Source organism: Corylus avellana, chromosome ca11 (genome assembly GCF_901000735.1).
Source record: "Corylus avellana chromosome ca11, CavTom2PMs-1.0".
NCBI classification, from domain to species: Eukaryota; Viridiplantae; Streptophyta; class Magnoliopsida; order Fagales; family Betulaceae; genus Corylus; species Corylus avellana.
The window spans coordinates 19,252,067-19,273,447 of record NC_081551.1 but is presented as its reverse complement, the minus strand read 5'-3'; the positions used below and the strand labels follow the sequence as shown (position 1 = coordinate 19,273,447).

At 36.0% G+C, this 21,381-nt stretch overlaps 3 protein-coding genes across 9 annotated transcripts; 2 read left to right on the top strand and 1 right to left on the bottom strand.

Annotated features, from left to right (window-relative positions):
- Positions 1-1,217: 1,217 nt before the first annotated feature.
- LOC132165671 (subtilisin-like protease SBT6.1) lies at positions 1,218-7,862 on the bottom strand. 2 transcript variants are annotated; one of them, XM_059576329.1, is made up of 10 exons: positions 7,080-7,862; positions 6,474-6,602; positions 6,192-6,344; positions 5,696-5,812; positions 4,845-5,029; positions 4,463-4,726; positions 3,252-4,323; positions 1,895-2,386; positions 1,693-1,753; positions 1,218-1,608 (listed from the first exon to the last, which is right to left on the bottom strand). In XM_059576329.1, exons 1-10 carry the CDS (start codon positions 7,665-7,667, stop codon positions 1,517-1,519), a joined length of 3,153 nt encoding a protein of 1,050 aa, XP_059432312.1. In that variant the 5' UTR covers positions 7,668-7,862; the 3' UTR covers positions 1,218-1,516. The 2 variants fall into 2 exon arrangements, with proteins under 2 accessions (XP_059432312.1, XP_059432313.1); XM_059576330.1 differs by lacking the exon at positions 5,696-5,812.
- Positions 7,863-9,652: 1,790 nt separating this feature from the next.
- On the top strand, positions 9,653-15,320 carry LOC132166751 (uncharacterized). 3 transcript variants are annotated; one of them, XM_059577627.1, is made up of 11 exons: positions 9,653-9,964; positions 10,464-10,658; positions 10,781-10,865; positions 11,024-11,099; positions 11,417-11,593; positions 11,701-11,803; positions 12,082-12,191; positions 12,345-12,431; positions 12,550-12,630; positions 13,829-14,665; positions 14,950-15,320. In XM_059577627.1, the coding sequence occupies exons 1-11, from the start codon at positions 9,715-9,717 to the stop codon at positions 15,040-15,042; spliced, it is 2,094 nt and encodes a 697-aa protein (XP_059433610.1). In that variant the 5' UTR covers positions 9,653-9,714; the 3' UTR covers positions 15,043-15,320. The 3 variants fall into 3 exon arrangements, with proteins under 3 accessions (XP_059433610.1, XP_059433609.1, XP_059433611.1); XM_059577626.1 differs by having other exon boundaries at positions 12,342-12,431; XM_059577628.1 differs by lacking the exon at positions 10,464-10,658 and having other exon boundaries at positions 12,342-12,431.
- A 1,511-nt stretch (positions 15,321-16,831) lies between these two features.
- On the top strand, positions 16,832-20,832 carry LOC132166741 (uncharacterized). Of its 4 annotated transcripts, XM_059577617.1 has the most exons (13): positions 16,833-17,200; positions 17,721-17,826; positions 17,940-18,572; positions 18,721-18,804; positions 18,887-18,990; positions 19,078-19,119; positions 19,413-19,535; positions 19,633-19,707; positions 19,847-19,942; positions 20,064-20,076; positions 20,161-20,237; positions 20,388-20,477; positions 20,578-20,832. In XM_059577617.1, exons 1-13 carry the CDS (start codon positions 17,177-17,179, stop codon positions 20,599-20,601), a joined length of 1,491 nt encoding a protein of 496 aa, XP_059433600.1. In that variant the 5' UTR covers positions 16,833-17,176; the 3' UTR covers positions 20,602-20,832. The 4 variants fall into 4 exon arrangements, with proteins under 4 accessions (XP_059433602.1, XP_059433600.1, XP_059433601.1 ...); XM_059577618.1 differs by lacking the exon at positions 19,847-19,942; XM_059577620.1 differs by lacking the exons at positions 17,940-18,572; positions 18,721-18,804 and having other exon boundaries at positions 16,835-17,200.
- The last annotated feature ends 549 nt before the right edge of the window (positions 20,833-21,381 follow it).

Here is a 21,381-nt window from a genome sequence, read left to right as displayed (position 1 = left end):
TAAAAGTTTGGGGGGGACATTGTCAATTGAGTGGTAGTTTGAAGGAGGTATGTGGACTTTACCCTATGTTTTTTTAATAGTAGGGACAAAGCTGAAATAAATTTTATTAAAAACTCATATGTATCTCAGATGTTATTAAAAAAAGGGACACATGTTACTTTTATAAACTAGGTTGAAGGAAATTCCTCCAACCCAGTTTGGAGGAAAACTTTGTCCATAAAAGTTTATAAACATTAAACAACAAAATAAACAATCATATGGATATTAAAGTTTAACATACATATGTATTAGATAGGGAATTTTTTTTGCTTACTATACATATGTAATAAGTTTTGGCATTATTAAAGTTTGCCATACATAACAGCATCCTTGGAATTTTTTTATTTTTTATTTTTTTAAATAAAATTTTGGAAAAAATTTTGTTTAAAATCTTTGGGAGTGCCGTGGCACTCGCAAAGGCTTATGTGGCTCCGCCACTGATTACGGTGGAGTCATTGTCACAAATGCAACACTTTTTTAATTTTTTAATTTTTTTTTTAGTTTATAAACATATTTTTCTATTTTAAATTTTTACAAAACACTCTTTCAAAATTTTAATAAATCAATTTCAAAAAATTTCTCAAGCGTACCCGACAAATCAATTATCACCCTTTTACCATTTTTAAAACTCAAAAATTTTAACAATCTTAAGATTTTACCAAACGGGCTCAATTTATTTTTGTTAGGCCTACTTAGATAAATATATTTGCACATAAAAATATATAGTTATTATATATGTGTGCATGTTTATATAAAATAAAAATAAATTAAAAATAAGTTGGGTTAAAAGATATATATGAGTTACAAGAAGTTTTAGAGAAATACCAAAAATTACAATTTATCCCACTTAGCTTTAGTGACTAGGACAGTAAATGAATAAAACTACTTGTGAACATAATTGAGCTCGGCTCGATTATAAAATGGAATGTTCGTAAACGGAAAACTGACCTCAATTATTAAATAATAAATACTCGGCTCACTTGTTTGTTCCACGTGTTAGGCTCATATGTATTTATTAATATATACAAGAATATTAATTAGGGGAAAGAATAAGTGGAAAGAGAAAAACTTGGATCACCAAGAACCCTTTTGAGTTCAATCCTTGATTTCCCATCAAAATTCTTAATTTGAGTCTTCAATTGAAACAACTTTTTTGGGGAAGGGATTAGAGCCCTGGACACTAGTGAACTTGTTTGAGTAAGTAAATTAAAGTCTTCTGTCAAACCTTAAAGCAAAATTTCTATCTCTTTTTGCCTCTCTGTTTGTATCTGTTCTAGGAAGTCTATCTCACTACACTGAAAATGTGTGCCACTGTAAAGCATCCAAGAAAAGAATTATGCTACAAACCTAAGAAGATTACAAAACTATTTTCCTGTGATGAAGCCGCCAACAAAACTCTCGGATAACAATGTCACAAGAAATTCTAAAGCAGTGTAACAATGATACAGGATTAACCTACAGGAACTCCAATTCCAGACTACAGATTCGCAAACCGACCAGAGCCAGATCCTTTCCTTCTTCGACGTCGCTTCTGTCGAATTCGCCAAAAGCCCAAAAATAACAGAATACCTGTCAAACAATAGGAAAGCAGTTAAGAATGACACAAATCTACAAACAAAAGAATTTGGATATCAAATGCCGATGATCACTAACCAGTTACTGCAATTACTGCAGGAACAAGCCAATGACTAGCACCTAGCACCGGCATGTCAAGCTGCAAGCAGGGAGGAAAAATGGGTTAATTCATGTTATAATACTAAAATAAACTGCGCTAATAAGAAAGAGAAAAAGAGCATTTGATAATGGAATATGGACAAATCCGTTAGTAAACATGACCAAAGTTTTTGTTTCTTACCTCATCCCTGTAGAACAGGCCGCCCAAGTATCTGTTTCCCGAATCACCCTTATTTTTCCCAGGCAACTTGGGACTTCTCAAATTGGAAGTGTCTACTGTAGAATTTAAACCTCTCCCCAAATCAATGGCGTGATAACCAGGCAATTTTCTTCCCCTAACCTGTAAATTGTATCCCTTAGTCCCCCATATTTCATATTTGGAGTCACTCCTACAGATCAATTCCTTTCCTATTACAGCAGAATATGTAGAGAAATTTACATCAGTTCTGCGAGAAGGTAATTGGTTGTCTTCTACATACAAGGATGTGTATTGTTTAACTGAATTGGAGAAAAGCATCGGATCTCTAATGCTCCCACTAGTGTACTCTAAAATTTTCCTCAAAAGCCAATAACAGTTGGTAACCATATGGCTGCTGTCCAAACAATTGGAGTCTCCATATACTGCAATGCGACCTTTGCCCACATCCAAAAGACCAAGAATGGGAGAGTCCGCCTGCCATTTGATAGACACCATATATTAGTATTTGCATAGACCATATATAATTTCGAAACATGGAAACTGGTGCCTGTGAAAAAGAGAACTTTATCACCCTTAAAATGATGAAATCAAAAAATTGGCTCGTTTAGTTGAACTTAATTTCAGATTTATTTAAGATCTCATTCCATATTGTACTCCCTCCAATATGCATAGATTTATTTTAAGTGGCAGACACGAGTGTGGGTGATAGACATAGATTTATCCATATGCATAGATTTATCTAAGATTTATTAAGTCAATACATGAACAAGAAGAATAAATACTCTCTCTGTTACATTTTAATGTTTTTAAAATACCAAGATCAAGTGGCAGACAAGAGTGCGGGTGATAGCAAACACACACATTGCCCACCTAGGAGCATTTTCAAAAGAGTGTTCTGTTTATGTTGTTCCATTAATAAGCGTATTATTTGTAGACTGCAACCTATTTTGTAAACTCCCACATTTTTCAGCAAAAGAAGTTTAAACTTGAAAGAAGAAAGAAATAAGAAAAAAAGATCCTAAAACATTTCTTCCTTTCAATGGCATTAGTATTGTGCTCCATATTGGTTACTCTATTCATCATTATTATTATCCAACTGCTTTCTTAAACATTGCATTTGAGACTTAATAACCGAGTTAATAAAATAGTTAAGTGGCAAGTTAAACATAAAGTAAAATAGTTTAACTTGACACTTGATGTTTAAGTTGCCACTTTGGCAAGTTAAACATCTTGTCATGACTAGAAGAATATAAAATTTTAAAACATTGATTCACCAACTGACATATTTCCATTCTTTAGAATCAATTAGGCAAAAAAATAGACGCTGCTTGCTGCTCACCTTAGTCATGCCAGAAGTCAACAATAAATTTTGAGTGGCACCACTCTCTGAGCTATCCAGGAAAGGGAAGCTATGCACAAAACCACCTTCAGGAAACCTCACGATATCTGTTCCAGATGCATATCGACTCTGCTCACCGTCAATAGAAAAATCACCATTTAGAATCTTATCTCCAAAAGCAATCCCAAATGGGGCCAAAAGATCATTCAGCGCTGGAATATTTGCGCCTCCAGTAACTGGAGTCCACCAGCTGCGTGTGTTATCATCAAAAAATCTCATTTTAACCATTGTGTCAACATTATACCACTCAGCAAATACAGCCAGCCCCAATCCGCTGCTAATAACATCATCCCTCAGTTTTTCAATCTCCTCCTCAAAGTACTCATCTTCAAGATCTACCAGCAGAAGTGTTCCGTACTGGCGAGCATCAAAGCATGTAAGAGGAGAACCAAGAGTTTCAACATAGTATCCAGCATCTCGTAACATGTTGAACATAATATGAAAATTTGTATGCAGGTGATCTCCATGCCAGTCAAGAATGTCATTACGAACATCCAGAGAGTCTCTTGGAATATAACCAGGAGGATACTTAATACTGTGGAACTGGTCCCACAAAATACGTTTTGATCTTGCTGGAGTTGGAATCACTTTTAACTTCAACTGAAGCACACATGTGCTAATCCGATGACCCTTCTCTCCTTGAGCTGGAGGACTGTACACCTGAAGAGTGACATTGCCTTCAATCTCTCCAGAAAACTGGAAGCCTTCGTCCTTAATTTGCATGTGCAGCGCTAAATAACCAGTCCAAGGCCAAATGACCTCCGAATAAGTAAAGTGAATGCTTAAAAGATTCCCTTCATCATCGGAAGGATGCCATGTTGGTGGGCTTTCAACATAGCCAATTACACCCATCCCATTCAGAATAGTGGCATTAAAGATAACAGGCATGGCACCTGCATAAAGTGGTTGGCGACAAAAAGGCCAGGAATAAGGGCAATCTGTATAATCCAGAACACCAGGAAAGATGCTTGCCCGCGGTTGGTAGTTCTTAAGGATTTCGAATGATTCTAACCTGACAAATGTTAAAAATTAGAACTTAAAATGGAAAGTCTAAAAGATAATGATGATAACATTGAAAACACCAACAACAATAACTCAAGAAACTAAATCTTTGCATAAAACCAAGGGTGCAGCTAAATAGGAAAGCTTACAGATCAACTCTGCCAGCACCCTGCTCATACATATTGGGACCTGAAAGCTTCGCAGCTCCCTCAACCAATGCTTGTTTCATGCTTGCCGGATTTAAAATATCTTTCCGACTGCTTTCAGGGATGATGCTAACAAGCAAGCATACAACACCAGCAACCACAGGACTTGCCACACTAGTGCCTGATAAACTTTTACAACCAGTACTGATTTTGGAACCCATAATTTCTCGTCCATATGCAACAACATCTGGCTTCACACGACCATAACTGTACATACAAAACTTACATAGTTAAAAACTTTGAGTGCCATAACAAAGCATGTACAGGGATGAAGTAAACTGAAGATTCAAATTTCAGTTCTATGAAATGAATGATTATAGTGTACCCATGAGGAATCTCCCAAGTACTCATGCCACGTGAAGAAAATGAGGCTATGTGGTCACTGTAGTCAATGCCACCAACACCAATGACATCACTTTGGTCTGCTGGATTGTTTAAAGTGCCATAAAGTGGTCCATCATTTCCAATTGCCGAAACCATAATAATGTTATTTGCTGTTATTTCCCAAACCTAGAGAACAAAGCAACATTAACCTATGTAAAAGGGGGAAAAAGGCGATTGTGACAAAATTAATCTAGCAACCAAAACATAATTTGTGAATATCAGGTAGTACTACTATTAGCATTGTGATGGAAGTAACCACATAGGTATTACGTTAACACATAACAGGCCATGTTGAAAATAACAAGTTTATTATAGATGATTATGCTCAAATGAATTCCAGTTTTTCAATGGTAAGTAAATAAATTAAGGACTCCATATTACCCCCAAACAGAGTAAATAAACTATGCAGCAAATAGGTAGGAGAGCAGGCTGCTGATACAGGGGAGTTCATCATGCATTGTTTCTGACATTGGTTCAGGGGGTAACAGTGAAAGGAAAAGTTTGGGGTGAATGGTCGTTGGATGTGGGTATTTTCTTCGGAGAGCTCATCAGCTCAGAGGGTCAATTATCATTTGGGTGATCAGTTTTGGCATCTGGTGGTAGATGTTGGACAAAAGAACAACATGCCCTTTTTGAATTCTTGCTCTGGAACCCATCTGGCGCACTTGGAGAATGGGGGCAGAGAAACTAATACATTATCTCCTTTTTAAAAAAATAAAAATAAAAAAATAAAAACCTATTAAATCCAATCTTATCAAGTCAGTTAGACATAACAAGCCAACACCATCTTACCTTCTCCACAAACGGGAGATCCAAGTAATCAGGTCCACCTATACTCAAATTCAGTACATCCATATTGGTTGCAATGGCATAGTTGAATGCATCAAGGAACCATGACGTGTATGATACCTGCAATAGGCTGAATAAAATCTTCTCACAATCTCAACGAGTTTTCTTGACAAAATCAAAATTAAAAAAATAGCCCAATAAACATATTATGTACTAAATACAAACTTCTCAAAAACTCCTGAAAACAAATTTTAGTGAACCATTGAAAGATAGATTCAGTCATTTTACAAGTCATGCTTGGCTTTCTCAAACTTAGGAGTACTTAAAAATCCTATGGATGAACTGCAACTCAGAATTACACATAATGATTGCAGAACTTGAAACCGAATATAGAGGATAAAAAGTGAGATATAAATGCAACTTCAAGTCAGAATGGTGTACATAAGAAAACTAAATATAAGAACACACAAGCAGTAATACCAGTAACAATGTGCATTACCTGTGCATCAGTAAATACGCGAAAAGCATAAATCTCGGTATCTGGAGCAAAACCAAGACACTCTGCATCTCCACCAGCAATAACACCAGCAACAAATGTCCCATGTCCAAGATTGTCATTTAGCGTATCCTCATTTGTCCAGTTTGTACGCTCCTGAACACAACCTCAAAACTAGTAAAACTCTTCCACTAAAAGTACATCTAAAGTTTGCTTACAATGGAAATAAAGACGCGAAACATATAAACAAAGAACACTCCAAAGGATTCTCCCTATCGGTAATACCTTGATATTACGAAAATGTGGGTGATTAGCTCGAATGCCAGTGTCAAATATGGCCATCTTGACTTTTGCACCAGTATACCCTTTTGACCAAAGAACTTCCGCTCCAAACAAGGAAGTAACTTGAGATCTCTGCAACCATCAAATGGATGTTGGAGCATAAAAATACATCCAGAACTTGAAAGGCCATATTCTGGGCACATCAAAAAGAAGTTATCCATGTTCTAGTTTACATCCATAAGCAGCAAAGAATGTAGATTCTTGTAAATATCTGGCCTCAATAAAAAAATTTCCACAGCGTTCAGAGTTATGTATTGGAAATACGACATGGATTATGCAAAAAGGAACAGAAACACTCGCATTAAAAGCTTCCAGCACCATAGAAATCATATATCATAAGAAAGAACCAATGACAAACACGAAGTTGGCAAATGCTCCATATCAATTACCAATAATTTGGCCAGCATCAAATTTCATATTTTTCACTAACTAATACATGCGGGCTCTTCATATCTTGCAAGTAACCAAGTTGAAATTTCATTTTCCCCTTTCCCAAATTTCCCACCAACCAAACAAAACCCAAATTACAACGATCAAAGACAAAATTACCTGCATCAAGAGCTGGCGTCCCAATTTAACCGAAGCATTACTAATTGCGGAGTGATACTCGCCCTCGCCCTCGCTAAATGACATCGCCGTGAAAATCTTCCCCGGACGCTTCTTCCCGTCCACAAAAGCCCCAACCCTAGCCCTAGCCCTGTTCTCCTCCCCAAGCAAATCCCTCCTGTAGCTTAAATCCAAATTCACATCCTTCACCAGACCCAGCTTCCCAATCTCCCCTACCACCCTCTCTATCGCCAACTCCTGGATCGACACCAACCCAAAATCGGTCGGGTACTTGGCTGCCGGGTTCTTCCGCTCGATCCATTCCCAGCCGTCGGATCGAACCCCCGATTCCAGATAAGCCCGGTGCTCCTCCGCAAGCCTGTACTGGAGGAACCGGACGATGTAGTAGTTGCGAGGGGCTTGGGGTCGAGGCAGAGTCGAATTGGGTAGTGAGGGATTTAGGGTTAGGGTTTGAGATGCGAGAGGAGTGGGTCTGAAACGGAGGAGAAAGAGGGAAATGAAGAGGACGAGGAAAGAGAGTGATAGGAACGTGAAGGTAAAGGAGGAGGAGGAGGTTTGGCGGGTGATCATGGCAGAGAAGGTGAAATGGAGCTGGTTGAGAGTTCGCTGATTTGGCGGGAAAGTTCCCGCATCGGAGAGATTGTTGCGTTGAATCTGACGCCTCTTTGTTCAGGTGTGTTTCGTTTCGTTTCTTTCTTGCGTTTCTCTGTGTCTCTCGGTGGGAGGCCTTGGTGCGGGACGAAACGATTTTTTCATAAGAAATGTTCGAAATATCCCTTTTTTTTTTTTTTTTATGTTCTAATCAGTAATCACAAAGAGTGGTTGGGCATTTTGTTTTGGGAAAGAGAAGTGCTACACGCACACTACTGCTGACATGGTACTGCCATGTCAGATTTCATTATCCCACATCATTTTTTTTAAGTCATCTTATCTCATTTCGTGCTGCAAAACCTTTCCTCAAAATTGTGTGATGTTTTGGATTGTGGGATGTGACTTTTTTTTTTTTTTTTTTTTTTTTCATTGTCTACATAAGGAAAGACGTAGAAGGGTTCAAATTAATGACATTCGTTTTATAAGGCGTGATTCACAGTCGATTAAGTTATTCCTTGAGAACTGACTTTTAAAATTACTTTAGTATATTTTTGATTAATTTTGCAGTTTTCACCTGTTTACTATATATCACCCTTATTACCAAATTACTTGTTTGATAAGATGTGCTACAATGGTGCTCTTTTATATTGGATAGCTTGTTGAAATAATTGAAGTTAGGAGAAATTGACATAATTTTTTTTTGGATTTATGAGGTGAGTGAATGCTTTGCTGGTGGGTGAGGGGTGAATAGTAATGACTCTTCCTGGTAAGAAATTCATATGCTCGACCTAGTTTTTGAGACTTTTTGTAAGAAATATTCAATTTATTGACTAAAGTGTTGCAATGATAGTCTCTAAGGAGTGACTCAATCAATTGAGAACTTCTCCTTATGCGAATATGTTAAAATAATAATAATAATGTTGCAATCATTTCACCTGCGCAAATGATAAGGTCCTTCACGCTTACTTTTTTTATCTTGATTTTTCTTTACTTGATATGCTTAAAAACATAAATCAATTAATTGTTTTTGGGTAATTAAAAATATTTTTCGAATCAAAGAAAAACATTAGTGGTAGATAGAAAACTGATTTTTTGCTTTCACAAAATGAAAGTCATTTTTTGTTTGAATTATGTCACAAATAACAAAATGAAATTCTACACTAGTCTCGAAAGTTAATTGATTTTAATGTATCATATCATTTTTCCACATATCATATTAACAGATGAAAAATCTCAAAATTGTGAAATTCTAAACTACTCAAGCTTACAAGTCATGGAGTTCCTTAATATATATATATTGACATGTCCACACAAAAAAAATGAGAGAGCAGATTCAAACTAGTAACTTTCGCTTTATGAAGCATGGTCTACCGTCGATTGAGCTACCCTTTGAGGACTGGAGTTCCTTAATATATCATTGGATGACACTTTTTTTTTTTCTTGTATATTTTTTATCTTTTTTTTAAAAAAAATTATGATTAAATTTGTGAAATTTACATATGGGTCTCAATGTCTCATAGATTCAATAATAAATTTTCACATATTTTATATGAAAATAGACAAAAGATGTGCATGAGGAAAAAAAAAATTCTTAAATATTTATAATTTTATTAACTCTATGGAACATTTGATGCATATATCGTCCACAAAATGAATTGTCAATACTTTTTTCTTTCTTTTCTTTTTGGGAAAACTTCAGAAAGCCCTCCCGAACTTTCAGCCAATTTGAAAAACCCTCCCTGAATTTTCAAAACTCTCATTTAGACCCCCTGAACTTTGGTTTTCTCTCACTTTGGACCCTTTTAACATTAAACTACGACGTTTTGAAAATTCAGGGAGGGTTTTTCAAATTGGCTAGAAGTTCGGGGGGGCTTTCTGAAATTTTCCATTGTTTTTTCTTCTCTCTTTTGCCGATAATATAATAAAGAAAAGGAGATAACCAAAACGGCGGCATTTCGTAGACACCATCCCCAGGTTGAGCTACACTACCACGAGCGTGCACAGGGCACAGTGCGCACAGCAGACTATGCCGCGAGGCCTAACCAGAACCACCACGTCAATCTTCATATCCACGTCCGTCCCCAGAACAACACCACCACTATGCAAACGCCCGTTTGTGTCCCATCGCCATTTCCCTCGACCTCGCTCTGTTACTTGGACTCGGTTCCTGTGCAAGTGCTCTCGTAATGACGAAGACCCCGTCGACATGTCCAAGTACAAGGAAGCTTTCTCCAGGCGAATGGCCATGGCAGGCCTCAAACCCCACCACCGAATCGGTCAGTCACTTTCTCTTTTCATGCCTGTTTGGTTCTTGTGAAAATGTAGGGGTACAGGGAAAATAAAATCGAAGTTTTTTCATAATAGTCGCTATTTAGGAGGATAGGAAACAAACGAAACCCACTTGGCTGAGCTGCGCCTTATTCAACTACGTCCCTTGGTTTAGTTATGGTTTTAATTTTGATTCTTGGGTTCTAATTTGGCCTAATTAGTGATATGTATTAAAGTTTCTTTTTGTTCAACCTTTGGCCTGAGTTTGGCTTGTTTAGTTGTTTACATCAAGTTGTCGTATCAAAAAAGAAAAAAGAAAAAAGAAAAAAAGGTTTTGTATCTTTTTCTTTGTAAATTGCTGAATAAGTTTTTGGAGAATTAGAGAAAACAAAACAAAATTTTCAATCTTAATTCGGTTTCCCTCATTAGCATAGGAAGAAAAAACCCATTTGACTGGCAGACTGAGAATTTTGTCGAGTGACTGAAATTTCTTTCGTTGGTGTTTAGCTTTGGGAGTCTCTGGAGGCCCTGACAGTATGGCACTTTGTGTTTTAACTGCCAGTTGGAAAACCAATGGCCTTAATGCTGCTGGAGAGAGTAGTGGTTTCATTGATGGGATTTTGGCAATAATTGTCGATCATGGGCTACGTGCCGAAAGCAAAGATGAGGCAAATATTGTGAGCAATCGAGTTTCTCAAATGGGTACACTTTGCACTGACATCCTTTTGGCTACCCCTTCCCCCTCTTTTTGGTTTAATAGCGTGTATTGAGTTTAGATATTCAATGGCAATAGATGGGCTGGGGCTTATATGAACTTTCTATAGGAATCAGATGTGAGATTGCCCATTGTGATTGGCTAGATGGTAGGCCAAAACAGGGTCACTTGCAAGAAGCAGCTCGTGACATGAGGTATTTATTTATTTATTTGTCCTGTTTTCAGATTAGTTAGGCATCTAATACTTCTCTGGGTTTTTTTTTTATCTTTAAACTTGAATAGAAAAGATTCAAACTATGCTCTAATTTGATGAAGAGAAGTTGCTTGATTTGCAAATTTGGTTGAATTTCAGGTATCAAACTTTTCAGAAAGTTTGTGACCGACATCATATTGGTGTTTTGCTTATTGCGCATCATGCAGATGACCAGGTTCGACCAACAATAGTCTCTCTCGCTCTCTCTCTCTCTTGCATCTTCTCGTGTGTATGTGAGCACGGCATGGCATATGCATTAGTGTATCTTACATGTTCAAGTTTATGGTTCTTAAGAGTGTTCTGAGTCCACTAGCAGGCATAGACAGTTTTGTTCCCTGAATGCAGAAGTTCCTTATTCATAAATTCAAAATTGAAAGAAATAATCTGTTCATGTTCTTGTATTTATGGTGCTTTATCCTCATCTATGTTGATTTCAATTTCGAAGGCTTGTTACAAATGCTAGACATGTAGTGATGCTGAGACAAAATGCAGGCGGAGTTATTCATTCTTAGATTGTCTCGCAATAGTGGTGTGCTTGGACTTGCGGGCATGCCTTTCACATCTCAAATATTCTCTACACATTCACATTCTTTTGGTGGAGTCTCAAATAATCATGGTATTCTTCTTGTGCGACCACTCTTGGATTTTTCAAAAGAAGATATGTACAAGGTTAGTAGTGTAGAACTGTAGAAGACATACGTTGTCAGTTCAATCTGTATATATCTTGAGTTTTGCAAAGAAATTGTGTTGAATCACCATTAATTTATCTTTTGCAGATATGTCTTTGGGGTAATCAGGAATGGGTGGAAGACCCATCAAATCAAATTCTTTTGTTTGCTCGTAATAGGATTCGAATGTCATTAAGGGATTCATCATCATGTGAGTTGACTGAAATGATAGCTCTCATGGTGTAGTTTAAATCTGTAGACTGTCTACTATAAAATGTGGAATTTCACTCACTCACTCTCTCTCTCTCCCTCTTTTTAGTTCTTGTTCTCTGCTGGCAAAAAAATAACATTATCTGTGCTTTGCATGATTTGCTAAATCCATTGAGGTGCTGTATGTAATATCTCCTTATTTAGGGGGTGCTAGCACGACTTTTCTTAATTGCAAACACGAGCTTGACATATTCAAATAACTTGTTGCTTACTTTTCAGGCATGTTCAAGTCTGAGCTACAAGCAGTTATCTCTGCCTGTCGAAGAACACGCTCATACGTTGACCAAGTTTGTAGTAAATTGATAAACCAGGCAGTGGTCGTCATTAATGTAAGCAGATTTTTTACTGTTTGTATTTCGATATCTATATAATAGACTAATTTTTGCATTTGAATTTAGTAGATCAATACAAAGTTCTTTATGTTGTTAATCCTACCCATTAGGAGTACGCTGTTATTGATTTGTGGATTCTGCCTGCAGCAGGGTTATGCTGTTATTGATTTGCAGATTCTTAATCCATCAAAAGTGGAGGACATATGCCTGTCAAGGTTTCTTGCATTGGTTTTGCAGGTACCACAATCCTTAGCATGTATGTTGTCTGACATCTTCATTTTTTCTTAAGAACTCTTCTAACTTGAATACACGTGTCACTGCTCTTGTTAAAACTATATTCATTTGAATCTTTCAGTTCATCTCGCAAAGGTATAGGCCAGTTAGAGGAAGTGCTTCGAAATTGCTGTTGGACTACATTCGTACTTTCCCTTGCAAGGTACATCTACTTTCACATATATATGGTTCTTAGTTCTTCATGAAATCATCTATTGGTCTTGCTCATTGTTCTATATCCCAAATGCATAGCAAGTTTGGCGTGCAAATTACACACTAACGACCCTGGCCGTATATTGGATAACCCTCTCAAGCTTACACAAATGTCTATTGCATGCGTTAAAATTTCAGTTATAAAATCATGTACAAGTTGTTATACATTATTAAATCTTTTACATTTGATTATTGTCTGTTTTTAAGGATGTAATTTTCACTTTTTCCAGAAAAAGTCATTTAAGATTTTGAGAATAGAAGTTTGAAACTCCTTACTTCTAATGTTCTGACTTTGTCTCTCTCATTTACTTGTCTCTCTTGATAACAACTCCCTTATTAAACTCTAATTTCTTTTTTTGGAATCTGACAAATGTATGTCATTTTCAGCATATATAGGTGAACTTTTTATGGAAATTGGAAACCAGTACCTTTTTTTTGTAATTATATATTCCACTGAGCTGGAAATCAGTACTTTATGTTATATACTGATATCCAATTTAGAGAGCAAATGATTATTTCAGTTGTATATTTGTTTATTAAAAAGTTGATAAAGAGGCATTATTACCTCCTTAAATTTAAGCTTTCATCAGCTACCAGAAAGGAACAAACCCCCCCACCCAAAAAAAAAAAAAAAAAAAAAAAAGGCTGCCGTTTGCAAGGTAAGTGAAAGTTATTAAACATTTATGTTGTAGAAGGAATTTTCCATTGATTATTTTGACTTTACTAAATAAAACTAAGTCCATGCTGTAAACAGCATTGAACATTGCTGCGTTTTGGTCTAGGTAATTCTACTTTCATGTTTTCCCATTCATTTCCAGTTTTTAGTCCATTTAACTGAGCGTTTGATCTTTTATGCTTTCCTAAAACTAAGAGCTTGTCCACTGTAAATGTCACCTTGATGGCCTTTCCGATGTAAGAGGAAGATGTCACAATTCTTGATCTCTGGCTTCAGAATCCAAAATGCATTGAATTGTTTTCTTTTTTCTTTTTTAAATCTTCACTAGTGTGTGTCCATGTGTTTGCTTGTGACTGTGCTTTCCATTAAGCGTAAAGTGGTAGACTGGTAATTCAGCTTTTATTTAAGCAGATGACCTGTATCCTAATCATTTTTAATCTTTATTGATTCTTGTTTCTGTTTTGCCTCTCAGACCTCCCTTACGGCAGCTGGTTGTTACCTTTGTCCAGTTCCGGGATCTAAAGGCACCAAAACCCTGGTTTGTTGTTCTGTTGATTGTCCTTTGCCTTCAAAAACACAACCATTTCATGCATGCACTTATGGAGAACAGGAACACTGTGTTCCATGTGAGTTAGAACAAGTTCTAGTGGATGGAAAATTGTATTCAGACCAATTGGTTCTAGATGAATCCAATGTGCGTTTTTTGAATGTAACATCAGAATCAGTTTTAACTGAAGCCAAAAGACTTGGTATGCTCAGTGAGTCAACGTATAGGAATATTCTCTTATTGCAGAGGGAAGAAACCAAACGCTTCAAGTCCAAAATTGAACTCTCATCTGATTCTAACTCAAAGCATGGGTTCAAATCTGGCAATACATTGCAGAGTGAACCACTTCAACTAGGGGATGCATGTTACTTCATGAGCAGATACTTAGTGAAATGGAAATTGAATGAGGGAATTGATGGCAGTGCATTTTCTGAGAAAGCTAATTATGACTTGGATTTGGGAGGGGAAAGCTGGCAGTGTCATTGCAGGTCTTGTGTAGCTGAGTTGCGACACATGGTTGAATCTGATTGGCTGTATCTTGCCAAGCTGTCAAAATGTGCGAGTACTTTGGATAAATTTCAACAGCAAGGAGTTCTCTCAACTGATAGAGAGGAGCAAATACCAGAGAAGATAAGTCGATGTTTAGAGTATGCAAGGTTATCAGCGCAAAGAGCTCTCTTCTCATTGAAGTCTATTCCAGTTGCTGCAAGAGGAGGCCTACCTGTCCTAGTCAATCCTCAAGGACTGTTACTAAGCATCCCAGTAAGTGGACCCCTTTCAGTTTTCTAACAGAGACGAATCTATCCACAAATTAAGTTCCTTCTTATTTTCTTCCCTTTTTAAATCTCAAAGCAAAAACTTTATTATGATTTCTTATGAAAATTGACCCTATTTATTAAAGGAGAGACTCCAGTCTGTGTAACTTAAGAATATATTCAGATCATAAAAAGACAGCCTCTAACTTTATTTCCTTTCATAAAATCTTGTTTGTATTCAGCAGTTGTGTCCTCTAAGACCTGACAAATCCTATATTATTTTCTTTTCAGAGCATTGGCTTCAACAGTTGCCCTTGCTTGGTTGTATCTGCAGAATTCAAGCCAAGAGTACCACTTGGGGGAGGTCAGAGTTCGTTTATCTAGTCTCTGTACATAGCTCAAGTGTGGTGGCTTCAACTATCAAATACATCACGAAGCCCAGCATGTATTTTTGACTTTTGTTCTGAGTACTCTTCAAAGTATCTCGTAAAGTTGGTTTGTAAGCATCAAACCTCAAGCCGCAAGAGCACATTGTTGTCCTGTTATGGCTTATATTTTCATTCTTCTTTCATGTCCGGTCAAACACTAGTAAAAGTTGACGTATGGAGAAATTTATGTGGTAATAATTTATTTATTAAACTCACAGGATTAGGAGTATTATATTTGAGTAATGCTATAGATTGGTCAAATATTCACGTTCTATCCACTCAGCTGACATGGCATGGTCCAGTCAAAAACCGATGTCGGAGTTGACATGTTCTCTAGCGGCATTAATAGTCCACTACCAAAAGAACGAATAGGTTGGGCATGAAATGAAAATCCCTCATAATAATAATGATAATAATCAACCAAATGATCAAACGACGAGAGTGAAAGTTTCTCAAGCCCGGGAAAGTTGTCTGCATGCAGGGATGGAACTAGGGATTTTTATCGCTAGGGGCCAAACTGCATGAATACATTTCCATATGTACAGTCGAGGAAAACTTCTTGTACAAAAATCCCGCAACAATTGGCTCAATCTGGGGGATAATAAAAATTTCTTTGGGATGAAAATGGAACTAAAGTGGAGGAGATGTCTAGGATCAAACTGGTGGCTGAGCAGTCTTATAGGAAATTGTTTGGACCAAATGGTTTTGTATTTGATACTCTGAAGAAGGAAAAGGTGTCTTATCCAATTCAAAGGCAGTTTTATGAAGAAGTAATTGAAGGGATGGGCAAGCCAGTTACGGCTGAGGAGATTCGACAGGTAATGTATGACTAAAGTTTTAGCAAATCGTTTGCTCCCGGGTTTGGATGCAATTATTAGTAGAAATCAGGCAGCTTTAATCCTCCAAACCCAAAAGAGTATCTTAGAAAATGTACTTTCTTGCCCAAGAGTTGGTACATGATTACTATTAGGAGAAAGGCAGATCTAGGGTGGCTTGGGGTGGTTACCGGTTAATTTTTATTTTTTAAAAAAAGTAATTTACTTTGAAATTTTTTTAGTTTTATTTATATATATATTTTCTTTTTTTTTTTGGTATAAATTATTATTTTAAGTTTTATAAAAGAAAAGTGACGTTTGAACAGTGAAACGTCATTTTTTTTTTTTTAAGATGACATTTGAACAGTGATATCACATTTGACGAGGTATTGCTTGACCAAAAATAAACCTTAAATTATTGGTTTTTAACAATAAATGTCCCTATTCTTGAATATCGACCCCATGTTTTGTGATGTTTGACGAGCGTCACTACTTGAAAAGTGGCTTTTTTAGGACAAAAACGCTACTTTAATTTTCATGCATCACTAATTGGGCTTCTTTTTTTTTTTTTGTTGTAGTGAGAGTGTGCAGTTGGTATCGTCTGCATTTCTCTTGCTTAAAATGTCATTGAGATGTGAAACAAAGATCCAATATTTGAGAAGACAATGAGACTCCTGTTGACGTTTTCTTGTGGTAAAATATATTTTAGATTTATATCTTCAGAAGTCGCAAAAGATTTGGTATATACTGATATACATATAGTTATACTCCATATAAAACACGTACGGCTAGATTGGTTGTGTAGAAGCATATATATATATATATATATATATATGAGGATAACTTATAAGGAGTATAACCATCCCCTTTCTGGCATTTGACAACTAAGATTACCACACCAACTAAAATAAAATAGGATGCAAAACACTTGATTATAAACTCTTCCTCCTAAAATCTTAAAAACCCTCCTTTTTCCCTCTCCCTCCCCCTCTCTCTCTCTTCTCTCTCCAGCGGCGCCCTACCGCCACCCCTCTCCCTCAGACCCTTACTCCCTAGCCCGACGCCGGAGCCTAGCCCGACGCCGGAGCCCATTCCGACGCCGGTTCCTCTATCCGGTACTCCATCTCTCTCTCTCTCCAGCCCGACGCCGGTTCCTCTCTCCGGTGCTCCATCTCTCTCTTCTCACCGGCGGCGAAAAAGAAAAATCTGGTTTGGTCGAGATGTAAAGTTTTGGACTTTGGAGAATTCGACGCAGACCAAAAGCTTCGCAGAAAAATGAGACCCAACGTTTTCACAGAGGTAAGCTACAATCCAAGCCTTGCTTTGCTTTTCGATCACCATCACCATCACCGTTGCTTTACCATCTCTGCTTCGTATTTGTAAACCTAATAAATATGCTTCTAGGGCTTGGGTTTGTTTTCTCTTCTTTTAGATGTCCCAAACGGCCCATTTTGGACAGGCTTGATTATCCTAGTTTGCTTTAAACTACCCTCACAAGGTTTGAAATTCACACGTTCTCAGAGAATAATGATAATGGTGGAAGATTAATGGTGTTTTCAAATTCAGTGACACACTCGTACAAGTAAAACAAACCTCAAAACTTCCGTAGATATATATATAGGATTTATTTAATTAGACTATATTTTAATTCACAAAAACACACAGTACTGTATATATGCATGTGTCTACTAAATCAAATTCTTAGAAGTTACACGATGTACGTAATACGATGAACAAACTGTAAACATATGATTTTTGTATACAAAATTTTAATTCAGAAAATCAGACAGATTTTTTTTTGTTACTAATATTAATACAGATTCACAAGGTTAGCCGGTTCATCGAGACAGTCATTGCAACAACATGTCATTATAGAAAGTTATTGGCAAACAACAGCCTCAGAAGAGACTCCATACTTCAGTCAGGTATAATCTTTAATTTTCTTATTTAGTTCAAGCTATATAAAAAAACACATAAGGTGAAATATGAGAAATTAGAAGCATAGGCTCACTTTTTTTTCTTTTTTTCTTTTTTTCAGAACGTTCTTCCATGGTTAAATTTGTAAGATGGTCACCTCCAACAATGAAGCAAAAATTTAAAATTAACACACATGCAAGTCTTTCAGAACAATACATTTTCTTGGGATATGTTCTCTTTGACCATCGTGGGATACATCTTTTACGGCGTGCAAAAGCTATAAAAATTGAAAATGAAAAACCCAATATAGTGGAGGCTGAGGCAAGAGTATTAGAATTAGCTTTATTTGACTTACAAGAAAGAGGATGGCTACCCATTGTGGTTCAACTTGGTTGTGCCGTATTGTCTGAAAAGCTTGTAGGTCCATCATACAGTACAATAACTTCAAAGGAATTATGGAACATTATTGAACATTGTAAGCAAATCATTGACGAGAAAAGTATCCAAGTCTATTGGACACATCGACGGGCTAATGTATTTTCCAACTCTTTGATGGAATCTGTGAGAATGTACAAAAATGATATTTGTGCCACAGAATTAGATCCTAGGCTATGTCGCTTTACTTGGGACCAAATGTTTGGGCCCTTTAAGCCTTATTTATCTAAAACAACTAACACTTGCCAAGAGCGTTTGAAGTATCTTTTATCAGATGAAGATGGATTCGCACAAAACATCCTGAGTTGGATTTATATGGGTATGTGAGCTAGCAATTTTTTTTTTTTTAAATGATTTAATTCAATATCATAATTTGTGTTTTCATTCATTTGATATGAGATAAAAAAGCACAAATTTGTTTCTAAAAAACCTTTTAATTGATTGTGGGATTTTTCTACTTCTCACAGCACTGAATAGGGAGAAAATTCCAAGAGAAATCATATTTGAGATTTCTACAACGAAGGGAGTGCAATTAGTAGAAAGATACTTGAGTATACTACCTCATTGTCTTTTTGTTTTGTTTTTGTTTTTAGTGGAAAGTTCAATTGAATTCTTATTTTTGTGTTCGCTTAGTGTCAATAACTCCTGCAAACAACAAAAGCTCATATCCTACTCAAGATCAAGTCATACATATGTTAATTGATATTTTGGAGCATTTGAAACCTATTCCAATCCCCGTAAGCTCAAAAAATCATTCTTGAAATCAATTCGCTATATGCTATAGTTTTTAGTGTTTCTATAACATTAATGTTTGATTTATTCAGAGGACTATCGTTATGTACTTGCAGTTTGAAGACAAGATCAAGGTATGTATAACATATGCATGTGTCTTTTTTTGCTTCTTAAAGTTGCGTGTATATAAGTAGTTACCGCATTAATGTTATTTATTTTGCAAAATGTATCAATTAATCCATTGAGTATGAAAAAGAGATCTAGCTAATTAAGAGGCTTTGGTGGGAGTGACAGTTGTACAAAAACAAAATGCAATTATGCGTTTAGGATATTGTGGTAGTTGCTCTATTATAAATACTAAACATTTGAAATGTGGATCATTTTTTACCCTTGTAAATATTCCTATGTGTGCCAATGTTTTTTGCAGTTACTACCAAATGATTTGTTCGAATCATGTTCATCAGAAGATTTGACGATTAAGTCTCATCCTCCACATTTTTTTTATCATCTAGGCGCAATACGGTTTGAAAGTCTTGTTGTAACACTACGGGTGAGATAAATAACTTAAAGGGTAAAAGATATGAACTTACGGGAATTTATTACCTATTGCATATATCTGATTATTGTTTATTTTCTTACCTTTGTAGGTTTTGAGCTATTATGCTCCAGGTCTTTGCATTCGTCGACTTAAGTTTGGACCCCGTAAAAATTATTCAGGGAAGGTAAAATGCTACTGTATCTCATTTCGTTTTCTTGCTTTGCAGTAATTTGAATTTCAAATTATGAGCTTGATATAATAGTCTTTCATTTGCATTATATAATAGTTCTTGTGGTAAATTTTGAATATTTATTATGATCTAGGATATAAGGAGCACCATTATGGGATGGCTTCAATTGCGAACAATTGACTACTTTCAAATTATAGATATCCTTAATGAAGTTAATTGCAAATGTTTGGTAAAGTTGAACATGTTTTTTTGATTTAAGTTTCTTTTTACAGTTCATAATTGCTTTGTTTTCTCTTTAAAGGTAGACTTGTTTAATAAGTTAATATCATGTTATACTTTTTGGTACACAGGAGGACATAGAAGGTAATTGGATCAAATTATAAACGACTATGGAATTCAAGATTCTCCTAGTATATATATATTTGATATTGTTTGAGTGGTTTTCAGTAACATTAAAGGAGCTTGTGGAAAAAGGAATACTCGTCGAGAAGAAACCCGATCTTTACATGATACAACGAGAGCATGTAATTTTTTTTCCTTTTCGATTTAGCATATTGATCCCCAATACTCTCTGATCCAACATAAGAGAAAATATATTATGAATTTTTTAGTTTTTTTATATGATTAGATTTTCATTGTTATCTAATATGAAGTTTTTCTTGTACTTTATGTAGGTGCCCCAACCAATTCATAATGATTTCATTGTCGAAGACTTGAAGGATGAATATAAAAAAGATGATGAAATTATTCTTTATAATTACAAGGTAACTAGATTTTCTTTCTTTTAGTTAGAAACCTAGTTTAACTTCCCTTACACTTGTTATTAATGTCGTGGCTATAACCATGAATTCCTACTTGTAACAGGTTGTGAAAGGAATTGATTTCTAAGGGTCATACACTGTTTGTGTTACTAAGTTTGGCAAATGATTTATAGGGGTCTAAAAGAATCTACTATTCTGCAATACTAAACAAATGAAGGTTGCCTTGGTTTTTCAATGTAAACAGAAGGCGAAAGCGTTGATTTTATTGCGTTTAAGAACAATTAATTATATCCTCGTTTGCTGTACTTGTGACAAGTTATTTAGGATTTTCATTGATGAGACCGAGTACTTTACTTTTTGTTGTCATCTTTAACAATGTTTCACTTACTTTTAAGATATTGACACATTGATTGCAAAGTATTTGTGTTCAAAAATAAAATTGTACCATAAAGAGCTCATCCAAAACTCGAGGAGTGGTGTGAACACCCACCGATGGCTTAGAGGGTGGTACGACCATCCCCTCAAAAAGTAATATGGTGAGCGGCCACTCTTAAGGTGGTGGCTGACCACTTTAAGTGGTGGTCCAACCACCCACTAGTTCTTTTATTTTTTGGAAAACTTCATTTTATTCTCTTGAATTATTATCACTTTTGCAATGTACCAGTAAAGTTCAATTTCTCTCAATTTGGTGTATATATCTTTCAATTGTGTGCAATCTCATCCCTCCATTAACTTTTTCCAAAATACCCTCATTTTTTTAAAGAAAAAATAAGATGTTGGTCCAAATTTAACAATATTTGCAAAAATGCCCATGCCTCAATTTTTATAAGAAATTTTAAATATTTTTCCTATAAAAAGGGGGTATTTTTCGGATTTTTTTTTTGGATTTAATGGAAAATCCTAATGG